General features: G+C 43.2%; 1 protein-coding gene across 3 annotated transcripts in view; it reads left to right on the forward strand.

The window, feature by feature from the left end:
* Positions 1 to 13,583, forward strand: part of vwde (von Willebrand factor D and EGF domains) — a 54,513-nt gene that overhangs the window by 37,156 nt on the left and 3,774 nt on the right. For all 3 annotated transcript variants that reach the window (XM_049584946.1, XM_049584947.1, XM_049584949.1), the window contains 14 exons: positions 106 to 242; positions 595 to 759; positions 1,413 to 1,517; positions 2,308 to 2,422; positions 4,432 to 4,688; positions 6,250 to 6,469; positions 6,775 to 6,912; positions 7,353 to 7,565; positions 7,686 to 8,126; positions 9,054 to 9,149; positions 9,351 to 9,446; positions 9,543 to 9,638; positions 9,979 to 10,074; positions 11,260 to 11,355. In XM_049584946.1, coding sequence (XP_049440903.1) covers positions 106 to 242; positions 595 to 759; positions 1,413 to 1,517; positions 2,308 to 2,422; positions 4,432 to 4,688; positions 6,250 to 6,469; positions 6,775 to 6,912; positions 7,353 to 7,565; positions 7,686 to 8,126; positions 9,054 to 9,149; positions 9,351 to 9,446; positions 9,543 to 9,638; positions 9,979 to 10,074; positions 11,260 to 11,355 — 2,271 coding nt within the window. The remainder of the gene's footprint in view (positions 1 to 105; positions 243 to 594; positions 760 to 1,412; positions 1,518 to 2,307; positions 2,423 to 4,431; positions 4,689 to 6,249; positions 6,470 to 6,774; positions 6,913 to 7,352; positions 7,566 to 7,685; positions 8,127 to 9,053; positions 9,150 to 9,350; positions 9,447 to 9,542; positions 9,639 to 9,978; positions 10,075 to 11,259; positions 11,356 to 13,583) is intronic.

Consider the following 13,583-nt stretch of genomic DNA (forward strand, 5'->3'; position numbering starts at 1 on the left):
GATGACATACTGATTATTGCAATTCATGTGGTTTTTGATGGGCACTACATTCTCAGGTCTAACAGTCCGTGCTCGTCTTCACTTTTTGTTGTTGGTGTTGTGAAGACCAGATCCCAGAGATCACCGAGTTGGAGAAGCAGGGTCTGTGTGACGTCCGACAGGGAGACTGCTCCACCGTCCAGGTCTACGGTCAAGGCTTCAAGGACTCCTATGAGCTCAAGTGTGAGTTTGTTAAAGAAAAGGTACTTTGTTTTTCTGCTTCTTTTTCCCTGTGTTTAAATGATGGTTTTGCTGTGCATGCAATGAAATCTTTTGTCTATTTTTCTTCAGTTTTTTTGCTGTGAAGTTACAAACTGCAGACTGTGGGGGGCAAAGTCGCAGCAAAATCCACATTTGAAGCACTGTCAAGTTTCATGGCTACATACATATCTAGCTGATGTCTGTATTTTCTGCTGTTTTCATCTTTTCTTTCCTTTCCCCCCACTTTATCCTTTGTCCCTGTCCTTCCCTGTTCTCTCTGTGTCTTTCATTCCCACCTCCTACCCCTCATGGCTTTGTCCCCCACTCTGCTCTCCCTCTGTGTGTCTTGTCAAGTTTGAGGATGGGGAGTGGGTTCTGGACGAGCCCCAGTTTGTCCTGGCTGTCTTTCTGGATGTGACGGCTCTGGAGTGCCAGCTTCCCCTGGAGGACAGCCGGTCTCCTGCAGGCCTGGACCTGGAGACGGTGACAAGCAGACCACTGGCCCGCTGGCAGATCAAAGTTAGTCACGTCTCCAAACACATCGGTGAAACGGCTATGAAAAAACAATCCTATCCAGTCTGTCCTTATTGATATTTGCCTCTTTCTTCCTGTGCCTTCTTTCTCCTCCATCTCTTTTCTCCATCCTCAGCCTTAAATCATTCCCAAAACTAGGGATTAACATGAAATTTCTATTATCATTTTCAAGACATTTCATTTTCTCAGAAACCCCTAGTATAAGATAATACAGTGAAGCTGAACTGAAGTAATGAAAAGCAGACAGATGTGAAGGGTTGCTGGTTTTTATTTGCTGGCTGTGGTTGTGGAAATCGTCCACAGGGCGCAGCTGGAGGTTTTCACCAGCTTCGATGTGGTTCAGGACTCAGCAGTGTGAAACAGGAGAAACTGATTGGTTTACTCAACTGCCAAGTGCGTGAAACAAAGTGTGGGAATACTTTGTCACAGCAGTGAGATTTGGTAAACATGAGAACGTTTATCACTGAGGAGGTCCTCTCCAGCATCGAGACGTTACTCTAAGATTATATGATGAACTGTATTGAAATATCTGAGAGGTGCAATGTGAGCAGACACAGCTCACCTCACCACAGACCAGTTTATTTGTTTAATGCCTTTTTCTCAGTGATCCACAGTAATCAAACTTCTGCTGATGGCAGGTATCCAACGATGGCTACAGCTACAGTAATGCCAAGATACTGACTCTGTATGACGGAGCCTGTCAGATCTGCAGCCTCAACACTGAAGTCCTCTGCACCCTGAGGGTAAGACACCTCTCTTCATAGTGATATTATTTAATACATGGATCCAAAAGTAGATACAAGATACATTTTCCTCTCAGCCTGCTTTGCTTCGTCCTCTAACCATCACATCTTGGCCCAAACTCTCAGACCCAAAATCTGCTGATGTATGATCAGTACAGTTATGTAATCTATTAAATATTAAAGGCTTTATTCTGTGTAGTTTTTGTTTTATCTGATATTTTACAGAATTTGAATCTCAATGCCCAGATGAGCCAAACTAGCATCAAAGAACTAGTAGTGATGAAGGCCGATTGTTGCCTCACCTCATGTTGCAAAAAGTTGCACCTGAACACACGGCAAAGACGACAGCCAGTGGCCAACTAGTATGTACATTCTGCAGCTGTGTGAGAGGAAATAACTCTCTATACCAGCAGGCGGCTGTAGTTGGTATTTATCATTAAAAAGGCCGATGGCCCAACTAGTTTATTTATTCATTTAGTCATATTTTTTTAACAAACATTATTTGTAGTTCCAGCAAATGTTTTGCTGCAGGAGAGTGAACATCCATCATACAACTGGAAATTATAATAGTACAACCACTGATCAGCTAGTAAATAGTGTTTTAGCAAACCTGTCCTTGTTCTCTTGCTGCCATGTTCTGCGCTGCTTTATATAAACCTCTGTAGCTCACTGAGACAGGTCGGGGTTGGGCGGCATGTTTTTAGTCATGCAAGAGAGATTGTTTCAACGGGGAATAAACACTGAACATAATTGTTGTTATTAATTGTTATTTATTGTCTTTGCTTCCCAGGAGGAAACCTGCAACATTGACGGCCTGTGTTACAGTGAGGGGGAGTCCAATCCCAGCAGCCCCTGCCTCACATGTCGCCCAGACGTGTCCAAACACACATGGTCCATAGCAGAGAGTATGTACATTGTTTCTCCTCTGGTTTGTCTCACAGCTCCCTCATATTAACATAAACAGCACTGGAGAAAAAGTCGAGACGATACTGTGGACGATGTGAGATTGAGAAAGTTTCTAACGTGTCTCTTCCTCAGTCAAGCTGTAGAGCTGAGGTTGGATAGCCATCACAAACAGTCCCAGTTTTGTCGCTGGCAGTCGCTCAGGGCTGTTTTGATAATTTGTCAGCAGCTCTGTGCAGATTGGAGCCATTGAAGTTGCTTCAGTCCCCCGGCGCTGGTATGAGGACAGCTCACCTCATTGTTAGACTCTCCGACCAACTTTGCTTCTTCAACTTAAAGTAGGTCAAATGGTGCTCTGCTCTGTTCATAAGAAATGACAGAACCTGAAGCATTGACTCAACTGAGGTTAAATCACTGATCTGAAGGATAAAGACAGCAGGAGGCCGATTTCACCCTCTCACAAGTCAAGCTCATTTGTTCATGCATGTATTCATTTCTATATCGAAAGGTAGAGCGAATCTATATTGGATTTCTAAGGATGAAGTTGGTATTTTAGAGTGAAAACATATGACAATACATTCACCAGCCACTTTATTAGGTACACCTCAATGTATTTAGGCATGTAGACATGGTCAAGATGACCAGCTGAAGTTCAAACTGAGCATCAGAATGATGAAGAAAGGTGATTTAAGTGACTTTGAACGTGGCATGGTTGTTGGTGCCAGACGGGCTGGTCTGAGTATTTACTGGGATGTTCACACACAGCCATCTCTAGGGTTTACAGAGGATGGTCCCAAAAAGAGAAAATATCCAGTGAGCCAAAATGCCTTGTTGATGCCAGAGGTCAGAGGAGAATGGCCAGACTGGTTCAAGATGATAGAAAGGCAACAGGAAGTCAAATAAGCACTGGTTCCAACCAAGGTGTGCAGAAGACCATCTCTGAAGCAACAACACCTTGTCCAACCTTGAAGCAGATGGGCTACAGCAGCAGAAGACCACACCAGGTGCCACTCCTGTCAGCTAACAACAGGAAACTGAGGCTACAGTTCACACAGGCTCACCAAAACTGGACAATAGAAGATTGGAAAAACGTTGCCTGGTCTGATGAGTCAACAGTTCAGGCTGCTGCTGGTGGTGTAATGGTGTGGGGGAGATTTTCTTAGTACCAACTGAGCATGGTTTAAACACCACAGCCTACCTGAGTATTGTTGCTGACTGTGTCCATCCCTTTATGACCACAGTGTACCCATCTTCTGATGGCTACTTCCAGCAGGATAACGCACCATGTCACAAAGCTCACATCATCTCAAACATGACAATGAGTTCACTGTACTCCAATGGCCTCCACAGTCACCAGATCTCAGTCCAATAGAGCACCTTTGGGATGTGGCGGAATGGGAGATTCTCATCATGGATGTGCAGCCGACAAATCTGCAGCAACTGTGTGATGTCATCATGTCAATATGGACCAGCATCTCTGAGGAATGTTTCCAGCACCTTGTTGAATCTGTGACACCAAGAATTAAGACAGTTCTGAAGACAAAAGGGGTCCAACCTGGTACTAGCAAGGTGTACTTAATAAAGTGGAGTGTACACATCACATCATCTTTCTCTCATAATTTATTGTAAGCTCTTGATTGGCTCCTTTGAATAAAGGCAGAAATGCCACCAAAATAGTGTCAATTAAAAACAATAAACAACATCAAAAATACCATAAAATATATTTACAGTGACATAAGTGACAAAATGTCATTTATTGGTCAACACAGACAAGTTAATCATGAGACAAAATCAGAAAATAATAACCACCTGGTCATTGTTTATGTTTGTGCTCTGTCAGAAGGTTTATTGGGCAGAATTCCTGTGTAAAAAATAAACCTGTCTTCAGCTTGTTACACAGATTGGTGGCTACGGAAAATGGACTTTAGGACTTCTCTGTCACTCATCACATCATGACTCATTCATGTTTATTCAGTTTCTCATTTCTTCCCTCTTTTGTGTTTCCCATCAGAGAACGAGCCTCCACTGCTGCAGTCGTCGCCGTTTCGTCTCCAGTCCTTCCAGGGGGAACACTTCATCTACCAGCTCCAGGCTCAGGACCCTGAGGGCTCAGCGGTGCTCTTCACCTTGGAGTCAGGTCCTGAAGGTGCCTCTCTGTCTCCGGCCGGCCTGCTGATGTGGAAGGCCACAGCTGAAACTACAGACACACACACTTTCCAGTTTACTGTGACAGACGACTGTAACGCCCAGACAGCATCCTCCATACAGGTAAAGCTGGGTTTGTTGTTCGTTTGTGTGTCACGGTGTGAGCTGAACACTGCTTACATTAAAGTTTCACAACCAGTGTGAAGTAAATGTGTTGTGAAGTGGGACAGTGTAAAGTCAGGGTTAGATAGCAGTGATGTAAGTGAAGTTTAGGAAGTGTAGATGTTGGGAATAAATGATTTTAACAAACATCATTTAAATCTAATTCTGTGGTTAAATATTTTTGTTGATATCATATCTTCAGGGGCTAAACAAATCATCGAATGTGTGGATGCTGTTTTTTCTGCGTTTTTAATATACTTTCTTTTTGGAAACACTTTAAAATCACAAACATCAAAGCAAAGAAGGAAACACTTTTTTATACATGTGCTCAGTCAAGTTGAAGTTGACTCTTCTGAGCAGCTTTACTGCAGCAGTAGATTTAAATATCTTGTTCAACCACATTTAGAACTGTATATTGAGGGAGGGGTGAGCGTCAGTCATTTTGGACAGCTAAAGGGTCCAGAAGATCCACTGTCAGTGTGACAAACATACACAGACATTAACATATGAAACTGTTAAGATTTAAATACAGTACAGATTTTTTGTTTCTTTTGTTAGTGAGAGTTTAGTAAGTGTTAATGTGCAAGTATGAAAGTGTGTGTGTAAGTGTCACGTATATAAATGTAAATGTGATCAGAGGAGTGTGCAGGTATGAGCAATGAGGAGAGAGAAATAAAAAAAAAAAGACTTTGAAGACTCCTTCAGACTTTCACCCACTAGAGGGCACTAATGATTTGTAGTTCTCTGCTCATGACCCTCTGTCTCAACTGCATATTGAAATATTTCTGAGCAGGTTTTATGTGTGTTGCGTGTTTACACAAAAAAGTGACCAAAGTAAGAAAAGCTGTCAGAATGCATGTTAGACCTGCAGCAATTTAATTAGTTTTGTATGGATGGATAGTTTTGTCCCACAGGAAATAAAAGAGCTGCTCACAGCTGCAAAACATTCAGATTCAGATTCAGCTGCTGATGGAGGGGAAGAGAGAGAGAGACAGTTGCAGGGATGAAATTTAAGGATTCAGTCTTTCTCTTTCCTTCTTTGCTTTGCTTTTCTTTAAATTGGTAGTTCTAAAGTGGCAGTTTGATTGACACGTCATTGTGCATAAAATGGTAAATTACTTTGGTTTCTTATATACTGTAACTGTATTTTTATGTTATTTACAGAAGATTTTGTATAGTAGTTGTATGTAGTGTGTAACTGTGACTTTGCTTTCTTTGGGCAGAAACAATATTAACTCTTTATCAGATTTGATTTTCTCTATTCTCACAATAGTAAATGTGATTTTAAATATTAAGCAGGATGTGCTTGTTTGCTTATCTCTGTATTTGTTTCTTTTCTTATCATATTTCTACTTTATTGTATTGTATTTATCTAGACTGTGATTTGTATTACTGGGCAACAAGTTTCGCTGTCCACTCTCTTTCTTTCCTTTTCCTTATGTGTTACTAGCTTTGTCCATAAACCTCCTCGAGGGGTCGTTGATTTCAGATTACCAACCTGTCTGTTTCCCCTCTCCTTCAGGTGTCTGTGCACCCCTGTGAGTGTCTGAATGGAGCTTCCTGTGTGACCAACGTGAACCTCCCTGCCGGCAGCGGGGAGTACCTGTGTGTGTGTCTGGATGGATTTAAAGGCGGCAGGTGTGAGGTGGACATCGATGACTGTAAACCAAACCCCTGCAGACTGGGCCGCTGCATTGACGGCCCCAACTCCTTCTCCTGTATCTGCCCACCTGGAATGACAGGTAGGGATCAACCTGCAGAGATGTTTTCTTTCAAATAGTAAAGCAGTAGCCAAGATGTAGAGGAGACACTGATTGCTGCTATGTCTAACCAGCTGATACTGTGAGATATTGGCCTTGAAATAAACAAACAGTCCCACGTGAGAGATGCTGCCTGGCTGGCAGTGAGTTAGGAGACAGGCATGGAGTGTAAAAAAAAATGGAAGGGCGACGGTCACTCTCCTGCATTTGCTCATGACCAGGCCCTTATTTTGCATCACACACTGTACGCAGTAAAGTTGTAAAGTAAAATCGTTTGGTGCTTTCAGGCCACACATGCAGAGAAGATATAGATGAGTGCGTCTCCCGGCCTTGTTTCCCTGGTGTGGACTGTAACAACACGCTGGGCTCCTTCATCTGTGGAGTCTGTCCTCAAGGATACAGCGGTGACGGCAAAACCTGCACACGTAAGTCTTAAGGTTGGCAATATTCTACATTAAATAAATCCTATAAAAAGACCTGAACCAACAATGTGTCAGTCTGTCTTAGTACTTCCTGACTTCCCTGCCGCCTCTGTCTCTCAGCCCCGAGCTCGTTGGCTCCTTCGGATGAAACCGAAAACGGTGTAAATCTTTAAAAACAGCTCACAGACATATAGTTTAATTCTATTAAAGGGGCTTAAAAATATTAAACAGCTGGACACTGGAGGAGCATTTGTTGAGGACTGTTTTCATACAGGAACATGTCACCCAGTGCAACAGTGTGGCTCATTGTCTTGGGTTTAATAGTTTTTAGGCCGTTTCCTCTCCTTTCTAAAGACGTATATCTCTTCTTCATACATTCTTAAATAAATAAGTCACTCTTTGTTGTCCAGTTAAAGGTCGTCTTCATCCTTTTTATCTTCAAGGTAACCAAGACTCTCCTGGCAAAGCAGTGATCCAACCATCCAGAGTCCCGCAGGTATCACTGAGGCCCAAATCTTCAGGTTCGTCACCGTGCTCCAGGCGGCCGTGTCACCCGGGAGTTCAGTGTTTCGAGAGCACCCACGTCTCAGCAGGTTACGTCTGTGGACCCTGTCCTCCCGATCTCCATGGAAACGGACGAACGTGCACAGCGACAGGTGAGAGTGAAGCAGTTGTTTCCATTCAAACCTGATGCTGGTGAACAGACAATGGTGACTGCGTTGTGTGCTTTGTGGTTTTGATTTGTAAATTATCCTCTAACTTCCAGTGTTTTACAGGTCAGGGGACGGTCGCCAGCGGAGCAGATGGTCATCTCCATGTCATCAAATCAACTTCCAACAAGGAAATGACTCCCACCTCCTCCTCTTCCTCCTCGTCGTCATTTCCCACTTCATCCAGACGCCCCCCTGACAGGAGGAGACCAGAGGCCACCATCTCCAGCATCAGGAGAGGTTCCAGTGACAGAAGGACGACAGCAATGTCACAGAATCAAACCGCCATCAGAGTGTTCACTCCCACTGTCCACAGAGGTCAGCCCAGTGAGGTGGAGCTAAACCCTGACCTCACCACTGGGGTCAAACGGGTGTCACCATCTCACCATGTGACTTGCGCTGACGCTCCCTGCTTCCCGGGTGTTCCCTGTGAGCCCACCATCACCGGGTCCTTCAAGTGTGGACGCTGCCCGTACGGCTACACCGGAGACGGAGTCACATGTAAAGGTACGTAGTGTCAAAAACAGCTTCCTGTTTAGGGATTATATCGAACTAGAGATGTTGGCTTGCAGACAGAATACAGAACGAAGAGGCAGTGTCAGTCAAACTAAAGGTAATTTTGAATTTTCAGCACTAATTCTTTAAAATTATGGGAAAACATATCAAATAGTTGTATTAATGATATACTGTCACTAAGGGAAAATGTGGGGGAGCCCTTCTGTGTGGAGTTTGCATGTTCTCCCTGTGTCAGCGTGGGTTTCCTCCAGGTGCTCCAGCTTCCTCCCACAGTCCAAAGACATGCAGGTTAATTGGTGACTCTAAATTGTCCGTAGGTGTGAATGTGAGTGTGAATGGTTGTCTGTCTCTATGTGTCAACCCTGTGATAGTCTGGTGTCCTGTCCAGGGTGAACCCTGCCTCTCGCCCGGTGTCAGCTGGGATAGGCTCCAGGCTCCTGCAACCCCTAACAGGATAAGCGGATACGGAAAATGAATGAATGAATAATTGCAAATACAAAGCTGAATTCATAAGAAATATAACGCACCCTTGTTTGATGGTAAACACATAGGATTATTAATGCTGCAGCTTCACTTGGTCTGGATGACCAGTAGCAAACTTTAGAGCTGCTTTTGTTTCACTATATTTCACCATTATCTCATAATTGTCGCTTGTGGCCACTGTTGAACTCCCATGCTGTAGCTCAGCTTTAAAATGTGAAGGATTAACAACAGAGGCCCATTCATCAAGTTCCCCTGGGACCAGAATGACTCCCTTAATCTGCTTATTTTTGTTTAACCAACAGTTATAAATACCCAAAGTGTTCTAGCCACCAGATGTTCGCTGTTTTTATTGCAGGATAAATTACTTAAAGAGGTTATTAACTGTTACAGTCTGTGGCATGCCCTAAATAAAGTTAACATGTGATTTGGTTTCAGCTGTGTGCAGGTATCAGTGTGGGAGGAACATGGAGTGCACTCTGCCCAACACCTGCACCTGCAAGGAAGGCTACACCGGATACAACTGTCACATTGGTGAGAGGGAGACGTGTTTATTTTTGTACTGAAAACACATTCAGTAAATCGTGTCACTCCTGAATAATTCACACAGATTTAAGAAAGTAAACCTCAGAATACTCTGCACGCCATCACGACACATTACTGTTAAATCGCCTCTGAGGTTTTGGCTCATTTATCTCCGCATCTGATTTTAATGCCGCTCTTCCTCCCTCTCAGCTCTGTGTCGGCCTGACTGCAAGAACCAGGGGAAGTGTGTGAAACCTAACGTGTGCGAATGTGCTGCGGGCTACGGAGGGCCCACCTGTGAGGAAGGTAATCTGAGCTCATATTGTCACCTGTCTGTAGTGCTCACACACAGAATACTGATGAGGATCTTTGTGTTATTTACCTCTCTGTGTTGTTGTGTAGCGAGCTGCGAGCCGCCTTGTCAACACGGAGGCACCTGTCTGGCCAGAAACCTGTGTACCTGCCCGTACGGCTACGTGGGACCCAGATGTGAAATCAGTGAGATGTTATTTAAGTACTCTGACAGTTTGGGATGTGTTTACAGTTTGTATTAAAGTGTCGGTCCGTTAAGTAGCGGGACAGTGACACAGTTTGAAATGAAACAAGTGCTGGATTTTAAAAGGAGTAGTTCAGCATTTCAGGAGATACATTAGTTGACTGTCTTGCTGAGAGTTAGATGAGAAGATTGATACCACTCTCAGTCACCTGTAAATCAGCAGTGGAGTGATACTGTCATGTAATTTACCTTGGATTTTCTGCTCATGAAGTTTGAGTTTCTGTATCAGGCGCTCTGAGGACACGTTAACAAGTGTGCATAATAATAATTTATCTGTTTCAGTGGTGTGTAACAGGCACTGTGAAAATGGAGGCGAGTGTGTTTCTCCTGATGTCTGTGAATGCACACCCGGCTGGTACGGACCAACATGTAACTCAGGTACAACACAACTACACTGCAGCTACTAAGTGATTGTCATAAAATGTTTTTCTCACATATAATATCTTACACAACATCTTACATCACAGGAAAACGTACAGGCCCTGCTGCATATCGTAGATTCTAAAGAAAGAGCTTGTAGTAAAAACATGTTGGGTACTGTCTTACACACAGTGCAGCTGTCATTGCCAGTTTCAGACTGACACAGTCGTCATTTTCACGGCCAGCGCTCACGTTGTGTAAGTGGCAAATGTACTGTGACTCAGAATTACGCCAGTTGAATCAAATTTGGCTGTATACGAATATTCAATGGTTTGGGTTTTTTTTTAACTTCATATAAAGTTTTAAAGTTTGAACAGGCTCAGGGGAACGTTCAGCGTGACAGCAGCTTTCATGATGTCTGACACTAGATATCAAACATAAGACAGAGGCTGTGTCGTATTAATTTGGTGTGAGCTGCAAATTCACCACCTCAAAGCAGATGAGAGAAGATGTGAAAGTCAAGAGCGCTCACTCCGCAGCAAAGTCTGGGGAGCAGAACGTCCCCAGAAGTACACTGCACAGCACACTTACTAGCTAAAAAACAAAAAAAGACTGCTCGACTTGAATCAATCTCAGTCAACTGGGGGGTCTCCAACAGATGATTCAAATCTCGGACTCTAAAGGGGCCTACATAGGCTGGTTCACACCAGGCATACGCTCCGTTTGTACATCATGATGAGGAAAATACTAATGACTTTCTCTAAAATGTGATCATAGCATAGAGTAGAGCTGCTGTTTGACTCCCCATGGAGAGAGACGTTGTGCACATTAACACACGAGGAGCAGCGCAACTTCATTTTTTATTTAACCACAGTTTCTAGTTTTGCTGCTTAAATGTCCCACAATATTTGCTGCTATTTGCCTTGCTCCAATCTGCCGTATGAATAGCAGTACAGCAGGTGCAGGCACACCTAGCTTTTAAAGAGAATGGGAGATGACACTCTGATCGGTTGAACCCATGTTACACCCAAAGCACACCTATAATTAGTTAAGGGACTAAATACAACTTTAGTTCAGATTATGCATCATTTAACTGGTGGAGTTGGACACGCCCTTAGTGCACTTTAGACCACGCACTATAGATGGTTTAAATAGTGCCCAGTATCTGTGTCATCTAACTGTGTCTGCTTGTATCCTCCACAGCTCTCTGTAACCCTGTCTGTCTGAATGGAGGAACATGCATGAAGCCCAACATCTGTGCCTGTCCCAGCGGCTTCTACGGCTCTCAGTGTCAAATCGGTGAGATGAATATTTATCACACTGACACATTTTACTGCTCTGCTGTTCTAACTCACAGACGGGCTGCGCAGAGAATTTGAATCCTGTTTCTAGCTACTGTTGCAGCTACTAGGAGAGGATCTATGAGGTGGTCGCTTATATGATGATGCTCTTAGATACAGTGACAAGCAGGGCTGAAGAGATACTGGATTTTTATTTAAACTCTGGTATTATGGAGCTACATCAAACACATCCTGTACTGGAGGGTTTTTTTTTTAGTTTAACCTTCTCCGGTGGATTAATTATCTACTGAAAAGCATCATGTTTCCCTAAACATTTATAAAATATGGCTCACCAAGCTGTAACACTGAGAAGAATTTCATTAGTCTGGGTTTTAGTTAAGAGTGTCCAATAACGCTTGATCATCTGTTTGAGTGGCAAGAATGCAGCACCTGGGGGAAATCCAATTCTTGTTGTATTTGGTATAAAAATTGCCTGAAATATTAGCACTTTAGCACAAAGATACCAACATACTTGCCTTTAAAAAACATGCAGTGCAGAGGATTTATTTTCAGTAATATTATGGTGATTATTCGCAGCTCCCTGCAGGCAGACACACTTCACTTCCTCTCTACACAAACAGGTCAGAGTTCAGGGTCGGGTACACGAACCTCACTAAAGGGCTTTCTTTCCTTTTTCATTTTTTATTATAAGTGAGCAACTTGAAAACAAACAAACAAGACATATGACACAGCACAAGACATGAGGGGGAACAAGACTCAAAGACAACCAAAATGAAAAAATGAAATAAAATAAACATATAAGTAGGGATGCACCAATATGGATTTTTTCAACCTGTACCGATAACCCATAATTACCTGCTTCTCATGGCCGATAACAGATACAGTAATCGATAATTTTTGTATTTTAAAGGAAGTGTTAACCTGTAGTTTATGAACACCTGAGGGTAAGAAAGGCGCACAGATGTAGTGAGAAAATATGGCTAATTTAATATTTCATAACCCTGACTGAACAAAATCGAACTGACAGCACTACTGTTAACACAACAAACACAAAGACAAGCTCTGACTCCTCATACTTTTCAACATTAGGCGGTGGTATTGCCAATTTGCCTACCCTCAACGCCCCTGCCCCCATTTAACCCTACACTACAGGTGAACGTAATAAATACAAAGATGTGAAAGTAAAATGACTGAAAATGACACGCTTTAATACTCAGCTCAGACGAACAAGCAGCTGTGTCTCACACACACGCAGCCAGAGAAGTAGCAGTACAAATAATCGCAAACTGTGGGGTTGAGCCTTTTAAAAGCTCGGTGTTGGATGTAAGCCGCTGCTGCTAATTAGCTTGTGCTAACACTCTGGAGACAATTCTTCAGCCCGCATCCAACCGGTATCAGGCGGTCAGACATCAGACCTTGGCGCAAACCTGCTGTCTTCCTCTGGAACTGTAAAAGACGTCCACACCAGACATGTTTTGCCCTGTTGACAGTGTGCTGCAGTTGTTGTGTTCTTCTTCTTCGTGTTTATTGGCAGTTTGCAAACCAAGTTTAAAGGTACATGTATTGCCACCCACTGTGTCAGGGTGTGTATAAGCTGCCCTTGTTAAGTCAATGAAAGCAGTCTGGCTGCATATTATCGGCGCTATTTATCGACTATATTTTATCGGCCTGATTTATATCGTGCATCCCTTCACATTAAAAAAGTTGGCACAGATATTCTTACTGTAGTACATGTGTGTGAAGGTGTCTAAACAAAAAATAGAGGGAGGAGAGAACAAAAGGAGGAGATAGTACTAACCAGGACAGAGTGAGAGAAAAGAAGAAGATAAAACATAAAAAGCTTCCATGCTGTTGGAGGGCATCACTGTTTGGACCCTCAGGACGAAGAGGCGCAGGGCTGAATCTGGAGCAGGTCAGAGCAGAAGTCTGTGTAGTTATTTATTCTTTTGTTTTTGCTCATTTGTTTTACCCCTCCCCCCAGCGCTTAAAGCTAAGAATTAGAGCTTTCTGTCCTACTTAATACACCAGCTCACCATGAAGAAGAGGACGGTTGGGAGGAGATATGTGAAGCTTTTTCACTTTTTTAATTTGATAAAATGTTTTTGCTTCTCTGACTTACAGAGTGTGATGTAATTATGCACAGGAGGTTGGACGTTATGTCAGTATTTCTTTTCGAAGGTTAAGGGTCAGTGTCTACAAGTCTGTAAGTCATGTGCACAGAGCCTC

The sequence above is a fragment of the Epinephelus fuscoguttatus genome, linkage group LG8 (assembly GCF_011397635.1).
Source record: "Epinephelus fuscoguttatus linkage group LG8, E.fuscoguttatus.final_Chr_v1".
NCBI lineage: Eukaryota > Metazoa > Chordata > Actinopteri > Perciformes > Serranidae > Epinephelus > Epinephelus fuscoguttatus.